Raw genomic sequence first — 20,602 nt, 5'->3', positions numbered from 1 at the left:
TGTCTAACACATGAGTGGCTGCACACTGAGAGGCCAGCTGCTAACAACGAAGGAAGTGCTAGCCTGGCAAATATAGCCTAGGCTCATTACTGGTCTACACACTATAGTGTACAGAGCAGCACCTCTGCCTTGATGGTACCAGCACTGTTCCTAGTGGGAATGTAGCACATGGTTCATTGACATATTTCAAAGGAAACAAACTACTTGTCCAGAATCAGACATATTTTACTTTTTCACTTTCATGTTAAGTTAGTGGTTTATAACTGCCAAATATTGGTTGGATATGGACGGGACAGTTGACATTGACCTTGACCAATGTTCTGAAACGGGTAGCCTACAGATGGTTTCCCTTTTCTCCACAGGGTTCCATAAACGGCTTCCTATGCCCCAGCTGTGGTAAAGCTAGCATGATGATGTCATGAGCGCCCCATTGGTCAATGATGTTCACAGGGAGACTCACTGCACTCTCTTTATCGGCTGCTGATAAGTTCTGCTGCATGAAAGTCCATCGCTGATAAGAATGTCAGGACGGGTGTTTGTTTTAGTCATAGAGTCTCAGGCACTGAGATCGATCAGCCGTGTTGCACATGCATGTTGACAAACGAGGATAGTTTAAATTCTCCTATCCATAGTTTCATCATCTGAGGTGTTTCCTGTACCTAGAGCAGGGGCTTCAGATCAGGCTGCTCCTATCTGGACCATTTAGCGTTACTGTAGTGGACTAATGGCCGGATGGCCGCTCTTCTCCTGGTTCATTTGGGGATCTCTCTGCCTATTCTTAGCCAGCTAGCTTTTTAAGAAGCAGTCCTGTTTGTTGGCGGTAAGCTCAAGTGACTTGGCGCGCTGCAGCTTTATTTACTGGTGTGTCTGAGATTTAGCTCTTTGGGTCCCAGTAGACATAAAAGGCTTGGTTGCTCACCAGGAGTGCAGTCCACAGGACTGCGTTATGATTGTAGCCTAGGCTATTCAACTGGTTTGGTTGCATAGAACAGAACATTGGTGTTTTCTAACAGGTACTTACTACTGTATTATATGGTTTGTTCATCTCAATGCATTCTGCCTGTGTTGTTTGTCTTACCACACCTGCTGGTGTATAGCATTTACAATATTATCAGGTGAACAACCTCAACTGCGAGTAAGTAAATAGTTAAGAAAACCAGCCAGTAGTGAAAGTTGTGGGGTTTGTCTTGAGTAGGTTGGCCGTTACACTATGCCACTGTGTCTTGATTTCTGCCTTTTAGTTTGGTTGAAGGGGGAAATGAAGTAGGCTGCTTCTGGAATCTAGGTCATCTGTTCCTCCTCTTCATGTCAGGAACTCCCCACAGGGGCAGGCGATGTCCTCAGACAAAACTAGCAACATGCCAGTCCACATCGGTGGTGTTGGACAAAGGAGATGGCTGGGTTAGGGGGGGATGGTATAGATTGATTGATGCTGAAGTACCTCACCTTAAGGATGTTTGTTTCAGTGCTGTTACCCATCTCATATCAAATTCTCATGAAAGTTGTTGACTGGGTCTAGACAACCTCGTCTTGAGTGGCTGATTGGCTTATATATTTTGCCATCAATGGTTGTCTCTTTACCATTACACCGAAAGGAAGATGGGTCCCGATCTCTCTGCTTCAACTGTTATCTCTGGCTGAGACTCCATGCCTTCTTGTATCCCTTCATCATCCCTTCCCCCTCCCTTCATGTAAGTCGTAGAGGTTCTTGTCATGCATACCTAATACTGACCTTCTTCCTCCTCCCCCCCCCCCCTCTCTCTCTCTCTCGCTCTCTCTCGCTCTCTCTCTCGCTCTCTCTCCATACAGATGCAGTGTAGTCTTGGCTGGTGACTGACTGCAGGCTCTCATCTTCTTCCTGGAGTCTGCGTGTTCGGGGGCACCTGCGTAAGCGGCAGAGCCTGCCCCAGCGAGCCAGAGTGTTTTGACCCTGCGCGTACCTGAACCAGGTGACCTGACCGCGTCCGTCGTCACACGTGTCGGTCAGCGCTCGTCCACCTCGGATTGGCACCGCTCACCTACTACCCAAGGAGACCGCTGCCACTGCAGGCCACCGCCCTCTCTGCCTGACCCCCTGACCCCCCCCCCCCCCCCCCCCATCCCCGGCTCTGCCCGTACCGCCCTGTCACCATGGTGCTGTCACAACGGCAACGAGACGAACTGTAAGTGACCCTTTCCTTTCATCATGTGCATCAGGACACACACCACACAACATAGTAGAGCGCTGACACGGCACCTTCCTCTACTGCTGCCTCCATCCTTCCTCTCAACCATCATGCAGATTCTTAAATGGCAGTCCATGTACAGTATCAGCTGCTGTGTGTACTGTACTCTTAGCATAAAATGCTTTGTCGTTTTTCTTTTGTTGCATTTTTCATCTCACGATTGCTGCAACCTCGGCCACGTCAGCCCCATAATGTTGCCCTCACTCAAACCTCTAATCCAAAATGAGCGCTGATAAGCAGAGCTGCGGTTCTTGTGATATGAACCAACTCGCTCATAATTGAGGCCCTGCCAGGCCTAGTGATATTGATACTTGACTTTGACCAGTAATGCTGGCAAGTCTTCATCTTGCCAGCAAACCCTTACGTTCTAGAGTATTCATGCACCTGTATGGTTACCAGTAAGTTAATGGAAGAAGCTGGGGTCCTCTGGCAAACCTCCATGCTCTGTCACCCATTTGGATCCAGACACACAAACACCACTCGCTACTCGTACCGTTGTTCTGTTCAGTTAGAGGTGTAGTGAACAAAGACACTCCCTCGCAGAAGAAGATGTATTTTATGTTGGGGTTTTTTTACCTCGAGGCCCAGCTTAAAGAATCGATTGTTAATTTACCTTGACTGCAGACATCAATTCAAGGTTTGTCCTTTAACTGTGACCTAAAGTCCGGAGGCAAGTCAGTGTCTTCATCAAGGCCCTACAACTTGTTTTTATGGCAACATGTTATGAAAGTTAAGAGGACATGATGAATGACCTAATGTTTGTGGTCTTTAAACATCTTTTGTACTACAAGGATACATGGAGACCCTAACCCCTACCCTCAGCTCCAATAATATACTTTGTGGGAAGCCGATTGCCGTCTCAATCGGTGCGATATCTACAAATCCTCACCCAGAGGGATTGGTATGTGTGGAATATATAGACACGGTGTGTGTGCTGTGCAGTGGACCATTAAGTGAAGGGGAAGATGTTGGAGGCCAGGGAGAAGATAACAGTGCAGCTAGCTGTAACTTAGCCCCGTAGTCTCTGTGACCTTGGTAATTAACCCCTGAGGTAGGGGATAAGAGGGTTAACCCAATGTTGGAGACATGAGGGGAGGTGTCTGTGTAGATATATCTGACTACCAGTCCTATAAATCCTTAATCCCCCACTACCCCAAGCTGAGGGCGAGACGGCGTCAAAGGTGGTGTTTTTTTTTATTAACCTGTCGAAAGACATTATGGATGTTTAATCAAATCTTGTTGATTTTTGTGCATCAGTAAAGTCATAATTTTTTGCATATTGATCAAGCTATATTCGTTTTTCCATTAAGTTGAAAATCTTTTTATTCAATGTTTTGCTCATTACATCAGTTATCGAGCAACACAGCGGTCTTCACATGACACCAACAATGTGTTGCTCTGTTTCTGTAGGCTTGCCTCACAGACACTGGCCTGTTGGGATCAAGTGTGCTATTGGAATGCTAATCCTCCATGCGTTCCCTATTGAGGAGACTGGACTCCTCACACTTTTTGTCCTCTCCGTTATATAAGAGCTAGGCCAGCCCGTCGCTGACAGGAAACCAAATTGGGCCTGTTGCACCCTTAGAGCTGTGCTATCGCTTCAGTGGCATTCCATCCAACTGAAGCGTCCGTTGGCCGCGATAGCCAGCTCACTGAGAGCCTGTTGACAGTAAACCACCACCCCACACATCTCATTTACCAACCGCTCGCCTCGGCCCTGCGAGCGGGAAACCTGGTGGCCATTTTGATTAATTACTTCAAAAACAATGGGTTGAAGAGGAAGGTGGTGGGGTGGGATGGTGACAGTGATCAGCTGACCCTTCCCTGTGTAGTCAGTCTTGGGGCCCCTGCTCTCTTTTGACATGGTTTGTTTTGTGTTTTTTTCTGTCAAGCCTCACACAAATGGAACTTGTTCCCATTCTATTCATGCTTCTTTTAAGGCCTCCAGTGTTTTTGTGCCCCAACTACTTGGATACTGGCAAAGGGCCTTTTCAGACCATGTGATAGCTTCTATAAATTGCCTTCTCTTTAGAGAGAATGTCCACAGTAAGACAACGTTGGTTGGCTTGTGATGTAACACGTTCCTTAGATAGGTTAATGTGACGAGCAAAGCCTACAGATGCTGTTACTGCGGGCTCCTTGAGTAACTATAGTTTTTTACTGATTCACAGCAAAGTAGGGCGAGTTTATATTCTGAGACCAGGTGCAAGTGTCAGATGTTATGACGGCAACGTATCTTTGCAGCCAGATTGTTCTTATTTGCATAGACGATGAAAAGCACAATTGTGTTGTTTTTGTTCCTGGGTCAGAGGATTCATACCTGGAGGCCTTCAGTAAAAATAGATGCAGAACACAGCCTACCCACCTACCCACTCCACTAAAGACCTGCAGGCTGCTTTCTGCAGATGGGCCATGTTAATAGCCTCTTTTTTCCTCCTGCTCCACAAAGAAATTCCATTCAGTGTTTTCCAAGCCCTTAGTGTAAGATGTTTCATGTGACCCAGCCCCTCTGTCCATAGGCTCCTGTTTGTACATGTTGTGATGTAACACGGTGAACGTTCAAGATTACGGTAAGAAAGTACATGGGAGTGACTGCTTGTGGTACAGGGTAGCACTGAAGCACCAGACCGGCACATACAGCCCTTTGATCCCTGTGCATGTGGCAGACGGATTTACAACCTACTTAATTACCCCAATGTTCTTTTCACTGTTGATCGTTATGTAATCATTTGATTGGTAGGCTATTAATTCTTGGCCATGTCGGTTTCTGTAGTCTTTGGGTAACGTCGCTGTATTGGTTGGGGTGACGTTGTTGTTTGGTTGGCGTTTAGGTCTAACCTTCACTCTGCTGATACGGAGACTTGACATGAAACACAGTGTCATGTTATGACAGTTTAAGTTGATGGCAGTGTCGTTGTAGACCACTTGTGGCTGCTGCTGTGTTTGCGGTTACTGGTTAGTGGATTTGGCTTCTAAGAGAAATGCCCACATGTTGTTCCTAGGCCTGGCTCCTGGTGTGCTGGGATATTGAGCTCATCTGGGTGTGGCTGCAGGGGGTCCACCAGCTATATGGATCCATCCCCTGGCCCTCAGACACAGACAGAAAAACTGATGGATGTATTTCATTACAACCCCTCTGATGTTCCCAATCGTCTCTGATGGAGCTTAGTCATTCACAGTCCCTGCACAGAAGAAAACAAACAAAAACCAACCTGCAACAACTAAAGGTGTCGGTTGTAGGTAGAATAAGGAAACTGGATATTACTGCTTTATGATGGCACATGTAGACCAAACCCGTTTGTGTCTAGTTTAATTCTGTAAAAAAATAAGCTCTTTTGGTGGTCAGTTGAATAACGGCTTGCTGGCATGGCATCTCAAACTGCTATGGTAACATAAAAGGACGTATTTTTTCATCACACGGTAATCTTAACGGTAACCTGTTGTTCTTGGGCTGCCATGCATAGACCCAACCAAACAAAGAGAGATCACCATTCAGGGTCTGAATGCAGAGCAAATAGTATTTTATGCAGTACATAAGCTTGCATTTCAGCAAGCAGATTTTCTATAATCGCACCATTTTCCCCACCCCCTTCATGCTCACAGCTACCTATATCTGACTGCTACTCCTAACCCCGCTCAATCTGTGTGTGCACACGCTCCCCAGTGTCTTTGGTAGAGGCCTTAACCAGCCAGAATAATATAACAGATTGAAGTTGACGCCCGCCACTCCTCAGAGGTGTGGTGTCTGAAGAGCCCACCAAATCCCTTTAGGGCTGCAGTGGAGGAAGGAGGAGGCTGGGCAAGTCATTTGAGGTCGATTGGTTTTCAAATGATGAGTCCTGAAATGCAGCAGACAGGCATGACTATAACTATTGAGCTGTCAATACACACCTATGTGTGGCCGAGGGCTGGACTGGCCTGGCCCTAACCTTCATCCTCATCTCCCCTTCATGGCCTCAGCCACCATGTCATCATGCCTGCCTGCATGGGAGAGGGAAAACCATCATGTTCCTGTGAGTTCCACACAGCAGTACAGATTCCAGTCCCGAGTGCTCTCTGCTACCCTGAGGGATCCAGCATACTGAGATCCTCTAAGCTGATCTCTAACCAGTCAGTGTCATTTAAACTGGCGCCTGTGCTGTCTGGGTGGGGGCTGGGGGTGGGGGGGGGGCATTAGCTGGCTGGCTTAAGATAGGTGGGTCTATCTTAGAGGTAAGTTAACTACTCTATGGCAAGGAATTAAAGTGAAGGGGATCAGAGAAGGCTATAAACTCACGATACAGATCAATTCACCCTCCATTTTGTTCGTCTTTTTATTCATTTGGAACGGGTTGGTTAACTGATGAATAGCTGCAGGTGCGACTCTAAATTGTCCAAGTGTAATGACCTGGACCTGGAGTTTTCCACCAACCAGATAAGTCCCAAATATCTGATATATCTTTAAAAATGTCCCCTGCTCTCGTTTCTCTCCCCTCCCCCATCTGTTAGTGGGCATACATCTTATCCACAGCTACCTTCCACTCCAGTGATCATGCCTTCATGCCCCCCACCCCCCCACAACCAGAGACAGCCATCTTACCAACTTGAATCCCAGCAGCAGAGCGAGAAGCAAAGTCCCTTGCCTGGGTTAGAAGCCCAGTATGATTCTATGGCTGAGCACACAGGAAGTTAACTTTAATGAAGCAGACCTTTACTGTCCTCTGCCTAGTATTACCGTCTACCTAGAAAATCTATATTAGACAGCATTCCTGCCACTAATGAATGGCTTTGCCAGTGGCCTTGGCTCATCCCTCTTGTGTGTGCTAAGAGGTATGCAGAGGGTTTACGTCACCCCCCACTGCTGTTGACGCAAAGGTTATCACTTCACAGGCTAGCGAGAAAAACTCATAACAGTGACAGTGTCAGTGATGTCATGCTCTAAAATAAAACAGTCAAGCAGAAAAACATGCAGCCCATTGAGAATGAGTGGGAGTACATACATAGGCTCCATGCTAAACCAGTTCCCCCTCATTTTCTATATATACTGTTTGTATATTTTCTCTCTGACACCTGTTATTGATATTCTTGTGAAAGAGTTTGAGAGTGTGCACACACTTAATGGCCAGACTTCGATATCTATAGGAGTGAGACAACAGATAAGTACCACAAAGTACAGCGAGCTAAATCCTATAGATGGAGCGAATTTTATATGTGACGAGGGACGTCTTCCAAAGCTTCCCCCATAAAACATTTAACGGGAGTGCTGAAAGGTCCGTTGATCCACGGGCTGCTCTTGTGTGATATACAATGTGGCTTTAGACGGGTTGCATTGCTGAATGCATTAGCCCAGCAGGAAAAGCAAGGGTTACTTATTGGGAAGTCAATGAAGAGATAAGTAGCCAACTTTCAGGCCAAATGTGTGTTGTGAGTTGGGAATCAGCTTGGCTTGACAGAAGTATCTGTATAGTGTCTCTTAAGGCATTTCAGTGATATGATTGTGAATATTGAGGGGTGCGGCCGGGGGTGGGGTGTGGTAGCTGAGCAGTCACCGCTGCAATGTGGTGATGTGGAAGCGGATGTGCGAGCTGCAAACTCTCGGGAGGAAGTGATGTCAGTTCCAGGCGAGCGGGCGAGCGCTCCCTCGCTTCTCTCTAAGGGATGAGGTAATGCTGCCTCTACCGTCACACAGAAAGAAACGCCTCTGTAGTTTATCGCCCGTGAAACAGTCTCTGTGACGCTCGGATGCCAGCCATGCCTTGAATGCCGTCTCTACAGACTATTATAGGATAGTAGGATAGGTTGCCGTGACACAATTGTGGCTTAAGGTTTCTTTAAGTTGTGCAGTACCTTGTTTCAGTTTTTGATTGGATGCATTCAGATCAATAATGTTATCATGTTTTATTATGGTATAGTCATACTTCTCAGTACACAATTATTGTGTGAACAGAGTGATGTATGACATGTTGACAGTCTGTTCTAGTGGCGCTCTCATTAGCTGCATAACCAGGTGGGGATCCAGACCTCTACATGCCAGAATCAAACTAGTAAACAAAAAGCACCCCACTGTACTTTGTGAGCGAGGACATCTTTTGTTACTTCTGAGCTGACTGTCTCTGCCCACTCATGATGACACCACTCACTGCTCTCTCTCTCTCTCTCTCTCTCTCTCTCTCTCTCTCTCTCTCTCTCTCCCCCTTCTCTCACACACGCTGTGGGCTGCTAGTCGTCATGGAAACCAGCCTGTATTCTCCAGCCATCTAGTGTTGGTCCATCTCTCCCTCCCTACCTCCCTCACTCTTTCTCTCCCTCCTCTTTTCTCTTCCTATCTATACTCTTCCCCCCCCCCCCCCTGCTCTGCCCTTCTTTTCCCTCCCTGTCTCCTGTTTTCACCTCAGCGCCTGCCGCATAGTGAGAGTGTGGAATGTGTATGTATATATATATATTTCCAGCGGCCCCAGAGGTCGAGGCAGGGTGAGGTGGGAGAGCTGTATCTTCACTGCAGTGCTGCAGCATCTTGACGGCTGTCAACGCACCAGTACACTGATACTATTGTCCCTCTATGTCATTGGCTGTCAGTCACCACACATTCCAACTTCACGTGAAGCAAGAATTGCAGAAATCACGGCGGCTCTCTGGCTATTACCACTGATATGATATTCACCCAAGGAACTGAGTTGGAACAAACACTGTATAGCTCAATTGGGAACTGGAATCTGAATAGTCGGCACAACCCCAGTAATTGCATAGTGACCTGTGTGACAATGGATAGTGATGGGAAGATGGGTAATATCTCTTTTGGGCTCTAATAGCATCCCCTCATGCAGGGGCTTGTGTAGAAGAAACAAGGTCTGTGTCCTCCATCAGTTTGACTTGGTTCTGGAGTTTATACATATTTATAAGTCAGCTGAGTGGAGAGAGAAAAACACCAGACCAGATATGAGATATTGTCTTCTAGGTTTCTCTAAGGCATGAAAGTCAAACAGCTCATTTGTTGAGTGAAAATGCTCAATCCTTCCATTTCTCCCAGATGTATGCTTAGGGAGACTGAGAACAGGATTTGGTGTGGCTGTGTGTAGGACACTGGGCAGCTTTTGTTTGGCCACTTAGCCGAGAGGTCCACAAAGAGACATTGTGTATGGAGCGGCTGCAGCATCAAGCCATCACACTGACGAGTATGGAGGAGGGGACAGGCACTAGCTGGGGTGGAGTTATGATGCATACAGACACTGCTCACCTGCGTCTACACAGGCTCAGACCAACATGCACACAGACATGCACTCCCATGCACCCTCTGTCCCCACAACACACACACACACTCCCCAGTCCTTCAGTCGTCGTGCAGAAGCCTGTTCATTGAGCGATAACTTCCTGCTAACCTTCAGCTTAGCAACGGGGTGCTACACCCAGAGGAGGGGGTACAGGGGGTGCTGTAACACCCAGAGGAGGGGGTACAGGGGGTGCTGTAGCACCCAGAGGAGGGGGTACAGGGGGTGCTGTAACACCCAGAGGAGGGGGTACAGGGGGTGCTGTAACACCCAGAGGAGGGGGTACAGGGGGTGCTGTAACACCCAGAGGAGGGGGTACAGGGGGTGCTGTAACACCCAGAGGAGGGGGTACAGGGGGTGCTGTAACACCCAGAGGAGGGGGTACAGGGGGTGCTGTAGCACCCAGAGGAGGGGGTACAGGGGGTGCTGTAACACCCAGAGGAGGGGGTACAGGGGGTGCTGTAACACCCAGAGGAGGGGGTACAGGGGGTGCTGTAACACCCAGAGGAGGGGGTACAGGGGGTGCTGTAACACCCAGAGGAGGGGGAAACGGACAAGGCTGTCCTCTGCGATCTCCTGACAGACTCGGTCTCACGCACTCACCCTGGCTGGTCAAATCTCAGAGCTTACCTGACAAGCTGTTGTTGGTTTCTGTTTACGGTGTCACTTGCAGAGCTTAACGAGGCACTCCCAATGCGTTAACGGGACAATACGGGCCCTGTGTTGACTACTGGTTTCAAGTGCAGACCAGCACATTCATGGTGACACTGCAGGGCTGTAGGCGTCTCCTCCTGAGACCGTCCCCTCAGGCCGCTTTGAACCACCAGTGAGCTCCAACTCACATTACAGCTCCCACTGGAAATCCATTCGCCTTAATACAGTTTTTTTGACGGAATGGGTATTGAACACGGAAATAAACCGCTCCGGGAAAATTTAGCTCGCCTTTAAGGCTGCAGCGGTAGAATAAGCACGTATTAAGGTTTTGTGTTTGTGTGAGTGATGCTGGCATGTAATAGGTAACACCACACACACACACACACACACTATTGTGGTGTGCATGAGGACGGGTGTCAGAATGGGTGTCTGGTCTGTCTGTCTGGTCCTTTGTGCTCCTTATCTCAGCATCTCACCGCATCTCAACCCGCCTGCTGCCGTTACTCCCTCCTTATCACTGGATCACCTCCACATGGAAAGTCTGCTGCTTTGAATAGCCTCTGGATGCTGTCTGCATTTTCTGGTCTGGGTTTATGCAGTGTGTGTGCGCGTGTCTGTAGTGTGTGTCTTGCCCAGCAGCTGATTCAGCCCACAGAAATGTCTTTGTGTACTCTCTCTTTGTGTGAGTGTGTGTGTGTGTGTGCACGGCTGCACGCATGCGTTTTCTCTGCTGTACAGTATTTCTCATTTCTCCATCCACACAGTGGGGGTCAGTCCTCATATTATTTGCCCACAGCAACAAGAGCTCATTATAAAGAAAAGACAGATGTGTTATCTATCTGTTGTGTGTGTGATTTTCTCTCTTAACTTACAAAGGGGCATGTAATTTTAAGTCTTTTGTTTGACATTCCATGTCTTTTGTTTGGTTTTTATCAAGCAGAATCCCTGACTCAAGCCTTTTATCCTCAGTTTAAAACTAGCCTGTGGTCACCTCAAGAGAGCTGATGGGCGTTTCTTTTGTCCATTTCAGAAATCGAGCGATAGCTGATTACCTGCGTTCCAACGGATATGAAGAGGCCTATTCAGTTTTCAAGAAGGAGGCGGAAATAGACATGGTAAGACACACACAATCAATCAGGTCAATTTACCCAAACAGTATGCCTTAATTCCCAATTGAGTGCACGCTTGTGTGACTTAAAACTTATGTGGCCAATTAAGCTGATCCAGAGCCTTTATTAGGCTGTCCGACACACAGGCATGCACACTCACACTGGACACACAACATTCATATACACACACACACACACACACATACAGGAGGATAGAGGGGAGCTGAAATTGCAGATGTCCTTAGCCTGGTTAGCAGTACCAAGAGCAGGTAGAGGGACAGCCTGGAACAGAAGAGCCAGTTGATAGGAGCAGAGTGGGTGAAACATATTCAAACATGCTTCACACAGGGAGGCGGGCAGCACTTCATGTAAATGTTACCCCCCCCCCTTCTCACACTCTGGACTTTGTTTTCATATGTCACCTGTTCCTCCCCCCCCCCCCTTCCTTTTTTCCCTTCATTCCATCCCTTTCCTCTGCCCATCTCTCCCTGTCTTTTCTCTGTATTCCAACCCTGGGGGACCCAGGGGGACAGCGTTTAAGAGGCATCTCTCTCTCTCTCTCTCTCTCTCTCTCTCTCGCTATATCTCTCTCTCTCGCTATATCTCTCTCTCTCGCTATATCTCTGATGCTCGCTCTCTCCCTCCCTCCCTCGTGTCTCCATCCCTCTCTCCCTCCCTCCATCACAGCCCAGTGGAAACAGCATGAATAAAAGATCAGTCCTACAGAGCTAGATGTCTCCTGACGGTGTCGGTCGCTAAGCAGGCGCACCTTGGCGAGTCCGTGCAGAAACGCGGCTTTAACGATGCTCCCCGTTTAATCACACCTCCATTCAGCCTTGTAGGCTCTTTACTCACTGAAGTGGTTCCCCATGCCATTATTATGAATAGGTAGCCTAGAATGGGTACATTTTTGAATGTTGTAGGTGGTAGGGATGTTGTTTGTGTGTGGGGGGGGTGTTGCTTTAGGAGTGTGGGCAGAGGGCACCTCTACCATAGCTGTAGCCTGGCATGGGCACACACACATGCACCCTGATGACTGACTGTCAGACAGCAGCGATTAAAGACTGGCGCATGCTTGTGTTCGTGTGTGTGTGTGTGTGTGTGTGTGCACTGCCTAACCAGCTGGGTGTGTTTAGCTAAGCCATTGGCAGAGGGTCCAGGCAGATGGCAGATCAGACCACCCCCCTTTATCTCTCCTCTCGGACACAGTGCCACGACCCCTCTCAACCCGCCCCCTCGTCTTAGCGCCCTCAGCGCCAGGGAGTGGCGGAGACTGTTATCTCAGACACCTCTGATTTTCCGTCAGAGCGCTCCCTGTCAAGGGGAAGCAGCAATGCATCCACACACTCTAACACCGCGATGCTTGCAACACTTCACACCTCCATGATGGTCCCTTTTGTTTCCATTGAGAGGATGAACGAAATGGGTGTGAAATCAGAAAACTAAGATAATAGTGTGAGCCCTCCCCCCACTGAAATAGAGACCTGGTTGTCTGTCTGGATTTGTTATGCTCTAATGGAGGTTTTCGCCCTCAAACTGGGTTTAAAGAGATTTACATATTCTTCCAAAAATTCATGTTCATCTACTTATGTTTGTCTGTCGTAATATTCAATGTGTGTGTGTGTGCGCGCCTTCACATTCTGATTGTGGTGGATCTTGATGAGTGTCCCCCCCCCCCCCCCCCCCCCCTCCCACCCCGCTCTTCTCTGTCTGTTGTTCTGTGTGGGAGGAGGGCAGCATTGTGATGAAGCCTTTGATGAGCGTAGTAGAGACTCCCCGGGCAGGTGTGGGGCTCAGCTGCAGGACCACTGCCGCTCTGCCTCACTGCCTCGTGGGGGTGGGCACCATATGCCTCCTGTCTCCATGACACACATGCAGGCAGGCAGGCTCACACACACCTTGTTTGTAAAATGGAGTTTAGTTGTTTGTCCTTCATCACACAATGTTGCACCTACCCCGTGTAGGTTCAGATTAGCATGAGGCGCTCAACACTTAGTGTCTGTCATGGGCCCAGCCCAGTGGAGCGCAGCAGCCTCTGCCCTGTGCTGTAGCTCAGACGGCCGTCACCGCAAGGCTGGCCTCAAGTTAACTTCCCTGCACTGACTCCGGTGGACTGTTTGTGTGCCTGTAAGCTGCGTAAGCCTTCCTTGTCTGCAGGAGATTAGCCTATGTGAGGGAGGGATTATGACTGTAGGGACTCCGGGATGACCAGCCCGCTCTCTGTGGTGACCGCCATTGGTCGTCGAGAGGCGTAAATTACAGGGCCTCAAGACTCTGCAGGCAGGCCCATCTGGCCCTCAGGGCGACTCCTAGCCACGCTGATTAAACTAAGCTGGGATATTGTTTTGCCCGTCTTTCTTTCTTTTCATCTGCCCGTTTACGTGTTGTTTTGCCCTCCAGAATGAAGAATTGGATAAGAAGTATGCCGGCCTTTTGGAAAAGAAATGGACCTCAGTCATCAGATTACAAAAGAAGGTTTGTCATTTTATTTTTTGTTTTTACGAGGACTGTTTTTCTGCGGATCTTGTGATTGGCCCGTGACTACGTGGACGCGTCATCAGGCCTCCACCAATCATGTGCTGGCTTTACTTTTTGACCTTCAAACTTGAGATGTGTTGTCCTCAAGATTTGTATTGCATGTAAACAACTTAACAATTTTAACCAGCAACTCAACACATTTGTTATCAACATATTGCACCTCTCAGATCAGTAATGTCATTCTGAAGTCTGCATTGGCGGTTAGAGTCATTCCCTCCTGATGTTGACAGGTCATGGAGCTGGAGTCGAAGCTGAACGAGGCGAAGGAGGAGATCACCCTGGGTGGGCCCGTCACTCAGAAGCGGGACCCCAAAGAGTGGATCCCACGCCCGCCCGAGAAGTACGCGCTGAGCGGCCACCGCAGCCCGGTCACCCGTGTCATCTTCCACCCCGTGTTCAGCGTCATGGTCTCGGCCTCCGAGGACGCCACCATCAAGGTCAGCCTACAGGGAGGGGAGCACCACCCTGCCTGAGGGTCTACGTAGGGGAGGTTGGAAGTGACAGTGGATAAAGTACGCTCTAAGCAACCCAGACTGGAAATGTCACCCACAGATGTTGCATAATAGCACTTTGTTGGGACTGGAATGCCACATTCCATGTTGTATCACAAGCCGTGTTTTGATTTTCTTTTTTAAGGTTAACCGTCTGGCCTATTGAATCGTACTGTTCTACCACTGAGCTTTGTTCCCCGCTAGTGTGTTTGGGTGACTTTGAACTTCTAATAGCACCCCCCCCCCCCTTCCCTTTTATCCTGTGACAGTCGTCAGCGCTGTCCACGAGAGAGGGGGGGAGCGGCGGGGGCTGAAAGAGGAGGGGAATGCTCTGTTAAAAGACGGTGTTTTTGAGCTTCCTGCGTTCCCAAGGCGATGAGCTTCCTAGCCTTGTTCTCCATTCAGCCTGTGTACCAGCCTGGCATCAGCACCACCACACACTGCTCTCCCTCCAGCCTCTTCCTGCCCATGTCTGTCCCTCCCTCCCTCTCTCTCTCCCTCCTGTCTGATGCTCCACCGTCTGAAGCTCTCTGTTCAGCATGCTCTGCCTTTTCAGGACACGCCCTGTCCTACAGCCACCTCCTCTGCCATCCGCCATCCATACTGTCATTTCTATATATAAACCCCAAATGGGAAGTCTACGATCATTTTGCTATATTTACAGCCTAGCCTGGTCTGGTCTGCTTGGCCCAGTGCTACTGCTACCCCCCCCCCCCCCCCACCACCACCACCACCACCACCCACTCCCCACGCTTTCAGTATAAATATTTGTGTTATATGATTTATTCATAAGGAATCAGAGATGCATGTAACTCCTCCATTTGGCTCCACTCCCACATTGGGCTCTTCTCTTCCCAAACCCTCCTTCCTCCCAGCTAGACACCCCGTTCCCTGTTCTGCTCCCACCGCCACACAAATTCATCCTCTGCTTGAGTGCTGCCCACCAGCCGACCATCCCCAGGAAACAGGCCCAGCATGCCTGAATCTCCACATTTCCCCCTCCCTCCCCTCCCTCCCTCATCTTCTCCCTTGCCTTGCCGTTGTTCCTGGCCCGGTCTCCCCCCTATGCCCTACTTCTCTTCCGAAACCTTGCAGTTAAATCTTTAACCAGGGGAGCTGAACCTAAACACCCTGCCTCCCGCTTTTCACTCTCTCCCTGTCTCGTTTCTCTTGTCCTCTCCCCCCTCTCTCTCCCTCTCTCTCCCCCTCTCTCTCTCCCCCCCCCCCTCTCTCTCTTTCTCTCCCCCCCTCTCTCTCTCCCCCTCTCTCTCTCTCCCCCTCTCTCTCTCCCCCCCTCTCTCTCTCCCTCTCTCCCCCCCTCTCTCTCTGTCTCCCTCTCTCTCTGATATTCCAGTGAGGACGTCTACATTCGCCTGCAGTCACAAACTATTCTCTCCTCTGTTTTTTTCTTCTTCTCCTCCCTCCATGTCTCATTAGTATGCTAGGGTGGTAATCGTCATGGGGCCTTGGTGCTCCGCAGCCAAACCACGGTAGCTCTCATTCTCCCTCCTGCTCCTCCTCGTGCTTGGTTCTCACCTTAGTTCTTTGTTCTCCTCACTCTGTATATCTTTCTCTCTCTCCTTCCCTCCGTCCACTACCCTCTTCAAACGTGGCAGATTGGCGCACAACAGCTCTGTACGCTACCCTGAGTCAAGGCCCTTCACCATGGTAGTATGCAAATGAGCAGGTTTGACAAGTGCAAGCTGTCCCCCTCTATCTGCAGGGTGTTATGACAGCCTTCCTAAAGGCAGGTCACTGTAATCAGGCCAGACAGCCACAGCCCAGCATTACATGCTCTCACTCTGGGACTTTTGATGCCTCCCTATGCAAAACAACTTAGTTGCTTTATTATTTCTGCCGTGACCTAACATGTCAAATAGAATAGTTGATTATTCACCTGATCTTCAAATTCATTATGGCCTACGATCATTGCTCACCCTGGAAATTGGCAATGAAGTCCATGATTTTTCTTTGAGCAGTGTTATTAATGGTTGGTATTGCTTCTTTATGGTTTTGTTGACCATGGTATTCATAGACTCATTAGGTTGCAAGCACAGACGCAAAGGTCACTTTCAGGTTCACCACCCCCTGTTGATCGTCTGCGCTGCCTTGTCATCTTACTGAGCCATCACCTGGAGCTCCTGTGAAGAGACCATCTCATCATCTTACTGAGCTCACCTGGAGCTCCTGTGAAGAGACCATCTCATCATCTTACTGAGCTCACCTGGAGCTCCTGTGAAGAGACCATCTCATCATCTTACTGAGCTCACCTGGAGCTCCTGTGAAGAGACCATCTCATCATCTTACTGAGCTCACCTGGAGCTCCTGTGAAGAGACCATCTCATCATCTTACTGAGCTCACCTGGAGCTCCTGTGAAGAGACTTCGTCTCATCAGGCCGCTGGCCTAACTGTTGAAGCAAATATGGTGCCAGTCTGGGGAGGTTGATTTTGTGGTAGACTTAACCAATCTGTGAAGACGGGAGCTGGGGGGGGCTACCTTGGCAGTAGGGGAAGCCCATATGAGGCAGAAGGAGGGGATGTCAGCCAGCTACCCCCCCCCCCTCCCCCACAAGCAACGGAGGAGAGCTTATCCCTCCTCGTCCGTCTGGCTGCCTGGAAGCAGGAAGCTCTGGATAACAGTCTGACTGAGAAGCAACCGCACTGTTTCCACTTCCAGTACAGACTCCACTGTCAATGTTGCACCTTCACCAAAGACGCGACACCCTGAGCTTCTTCCACCATACATCCCCCTCCCCCCATGCTCCATTATCATGATTTGCAACAGCAGATTACATTATTTACTCTCTCTGTCTCTGCCAGTCTCAACCTGCTTCTGTCTAAGCTTGTTTTGGCTGTGTTGATACCCAGGCAGGCGACAGAATGACATGGAGTGTGGATGATGTGGCATGTGCCGTCTCTCCTGGTGATGGCATGGGGAGGGGGGGATATTTGAGGGAGCAGCTGTGGCCTTTTTTTTTTTTTGTGTGTGTTTGTTCATTTCTTTCCTGTGTTGCTGTGGTTTATTTCTCGATGTGCGCCCGTGTTCATTCCTGTCGTTCCACCCCCAGGTCTGGGACTACGAGACGGGAGACTTTGAGCGCACGCTGAAGGGCCACACAGACTCGGTGCAGGACATCTCCTTTGACCAGACTGGCAAGCTGCTGGCCTCCTGCTCCGCAGACATGACCATCAAGCTGTGGGACTTCCAAGGCTTTGAGTGCATCAGAACCATGCATGGTAAGGAGGCGGGAGAGGCTGGGCTCTGTCCACTGCACTGATTACCATGATGTCATACAGGGAGGGAGTGTGGGTGTGGGAATAGGGTCGCCGTACAGGTTAGGGCACGCGTTTGAGAACATGTCCCAAACCGTTATGGAATAACGATTGTTCAGTGAGAGAGCTGTTTTAATTATTCAATGTTTTATAGAGCACATTTTAAACAACTGGTGTTTATCAATGTGCTTTGCATCGAAATGAAGAATAAATACAGAGAGCATACATGGAGCATGATGCACACAAAGAAAAACGGTAAACACAACCTTCATGTGACGTCACATTTGAAACTAGCTTTAGGCATGCTTGGGTAGAGGCTGCAGTGAGGGAGAAGAGCCCTTGTTTGCGGACGCAGGTGCCATAGCTGCCATTCATTATCAAGTTGGATGCATCACAGACCCTGCGACTCTTTTGCTTCGAATTCATAGGAACCAATAACAGAACATACTCATCCTGCCCGCCACTCGTCTCTAATGGTTGCCACTCTGATCTTCTCAATCTACCCACCGACAGGCACATGGGTCCAAATCTCTCTGGAATTCATTCATTTTCAGCATCTGATATTAAGAGTTTAATGGCATATTCTCAGAAGCCTGCCCCCCCCCAACCTAAATGGACCAGTCCTTAGGCAGCCCCCCTCCTTTTAAAATCCTAATTGCTCAGTAAATTGCAAAGGCGTATCTCTCCTTGTGCCTGCAGGCTTGAACTGATACAGGGACCACCGTCAGAGTGGATTTCCAGTCTTGCTGGAACTGTTTGGAATCCCAAAACATATCAAGGCTATGTTTCCACCCTTCCTTAAAATCCCCCCAAATGTCTCCCTAAATTGCCTCACAAGAAGCCTGTACATTAATGAATTTGAAAGAATAATATAATCCACTCCCTGTATGGCTGCCACTCAATCATTTTTAATCCCTGTTGAAGTTGTTAACCCAGACGTTAGTGTAACTAAAACTAATGTTTTCAGTCGTTTCAAATCCCTTTTTTGGGTGTAATTTCTACCGTGTCAGTAGGAGCTGGCGTGTTGCCCTCAGAGAGACAGGCTGTGTTCTCACTGTGAAGAAGCCCCGCGAGCCCTCCCTTCTCTCAGGCTGCCAGCTTCTCTCCGACACATTTACGTTTATCTTTTACTCTTTCTCTTATCTCTTGCAGTCCTCTTTCCTGCCTCTACCTCTCCCTTTTTAAAGTACTCTTGGTCTCTCTCGCAGTTTCTCCTCTCATCCCCCTCTTTCCTTTTTCCCTCACCCCTCCAACCTACTCTCTCCTTTCCATCCTTCCCCCCCCCCTCAATATTCCCCTCCCTTTTTCACCATGCTGGCTGGTTTGGCAGTGGAGATTAGTGCAGATTTGGACAGCAGTTTAATTATCCTCTTCAACACCAGATAATGTTTCTGTGAAGCTGCCACCCATTATTACTGCCAGTAGTGTTCTGTGTGTGTGTGTGTGTGGAGGGGCAGGCATGCCCCCATATTTAAGCTGGCCTTTTAGAACCCACGGCCTACTTACCATTTCCTCATCTGCTTGGCAGCTTCAATATGGCTGGGCATGTAGGTAATTAGCTAGCTCTTACTTCCCCAGAACAAAGCATCACTTGGCAAATTGGCCGTCTCGCCCATCACCTAATTGACTAATTTGGCCCAAACCCCTCTTTAACGACATGTTTGGTTCTGATGACTAGTTAACTATAGGCTGTCAAGTCAATCTGAATTGGAGTCACAAATGTTAGGTGAGGGTTGAGGGAGTCTAGACTGGAGTCTAATAGCTATGCTTCAAATAGCATTGTACCATTTTTGGGATCATCAGTCATCCTACCCCGAAAGAAGACATTCTCATGATTATTCCTTTCCCCCCCCCCCCCAGGACATGACCATAATGTTTCATCTGTAGCCATCATGCCCAACGGAGATCACATAGTGTCAGCATCGAGGGACAAAACCATCAAAATGTGGGAGGTGGCCACTGGGTAAGTACTCTGATCTTGACGGTTTTGGTATCAATTTCTAGAGGTTGTCAATAGCCAACTTTGTGATCATAGAAAATGTAATTTTCTATCATACTTGTTCCGATTCAAAGGTATTCGGTTCAGCTGTTACCCAGACTGCATGTTTAACCTCCCCCGACCCTGTCCTCTACCTCCCTCTCTCCACCAGCTACTGTGTGAAGACCTTCACGGGCCACAGGGAGTGGGTGCGCATGGTGCGGCCCAACCAGGACGGCACCCTGATCGCCAGCTGCTCCAACGACCAGACGGTGCGCGTGTGGGTGGTGGCCTCCAAGGAGTGCAAGGCGGAGCTGCGGGAGCACGAGCATGTGGTGGAGTGCATCTCCTGGGCCCCGGAGAGTGCCCACCCCACCATCCTGGAGGCCACAGGGTCAGAGGTGAGCGCCCGCTCGCAACACACACACACACATTCGTTTGGACCCCCAAAGATCGCATCTTCCATTCAAAGCGTATTTGTGAGTGGGAGAGAAATCGGGGCCTCTGTATACACTACCAGGGGATTTGATGTAGGCGATGATGGGCTGTGATGCTTGGCTGCATTACCCACCTCTCTTAGACGGGGTACTTGGGAAGTGCCTGGGCCAAACGGATTGTATTTGAATCCAACCATGAAATAATGTGTACGCAGCGAGAAGCCATGTCATGGCCCAGGGTCAACTCCGAGCCCTTATGAGTGGATGGGAGTATGTCTGTTACTAACACACACACACACACCAGCAGTCTTGTGATCAAGCATGTCCAATTTCAGACTCATCTGATTAAAACAACATTTGCCCTCACAGCATGAGCCCTGTCAGAGCCCTTCACCCCGAACACAATGAAGTGCACTGTTCCCCTCACGGAAGAGGTTTGGAGTGGTTCTGTTCATTCTTCGGTTGAATTCTCCGTTCAAACATGCACATATTAAAACAGTAAGGAATGCCAAATCAATGCTGCGATTGAAGTGTTGAACTTGGACTCTGTCTCAAGACAGAACTAAAGACAGACAGTGGCTAACTCAATGTACAAACTGAAAAGTGGACATGAACGTTTCCATTAAACGTTTCCAAGCAAGTTTTGGGCGAC

At 49.0% G+C, this 20,602-nt stretch overlaps 1 protein-coding gene across 1 annotated transcript in view; it reads left to right on the top strand.

The window, feature by feature from the left end:
* Positions 1-20,602, top strand: part of pafah1b1a (platelet-activating factor acetylhydrolase 1b, regulatory subunit 1a) — a 31,936-nt gene that overhangs the window by 4,522 nt on the left and 6,812 nt on the right. Inside the window, exons 2-8 of the mRNA XM_067246230.1 lie at positions 1,810-2,162; positions 11,154-11,238; positions 13,633-13,707; positions 14,001-14,207; positions 17,331-17,499; positions 19,396-19,498; positions 19,686-19,914. Of these exons, the coding sequence (XP_067102331.1) occupies positions 2,131-2,162; positions 11,154-11,238; positions 13,633-13,707; positions 14,001-14,207; positions 17,331-17,499; positions 19,396-19,498; positions 19,686-19,914 (900 nt within the window). The 5' untranslated portion in view covers positions 1,810-2,130. The remainder of the gene's footprint in view (positions 1-1,809; positions 2,163-11,153; positions 11,239-13,632; positions 13,708-14,000; positions 14,208-17,330; positions 17,500-19,395; positions 19,499-19,685; positions 19,915-20,602) is intronic.

This window comes from Osmerus mordax, chromosome 11, assembly GCF_038355195.1.
Source record: "Osmerus mordax isolate fOsmMor3 chromosome 11, fOsmMor3.pri, whole genome shotgun sequence".
NCBI lineage: Eukaryota > Metazoa > Chordata > Actinopteri > Osmeriformes > Osmeridae > Osmerus > Osmerus mordax.
Note: the sequence above shows the minus strand (reverse complement) of the source record. Positions and strands in the feature narration are given on the sequence as shown.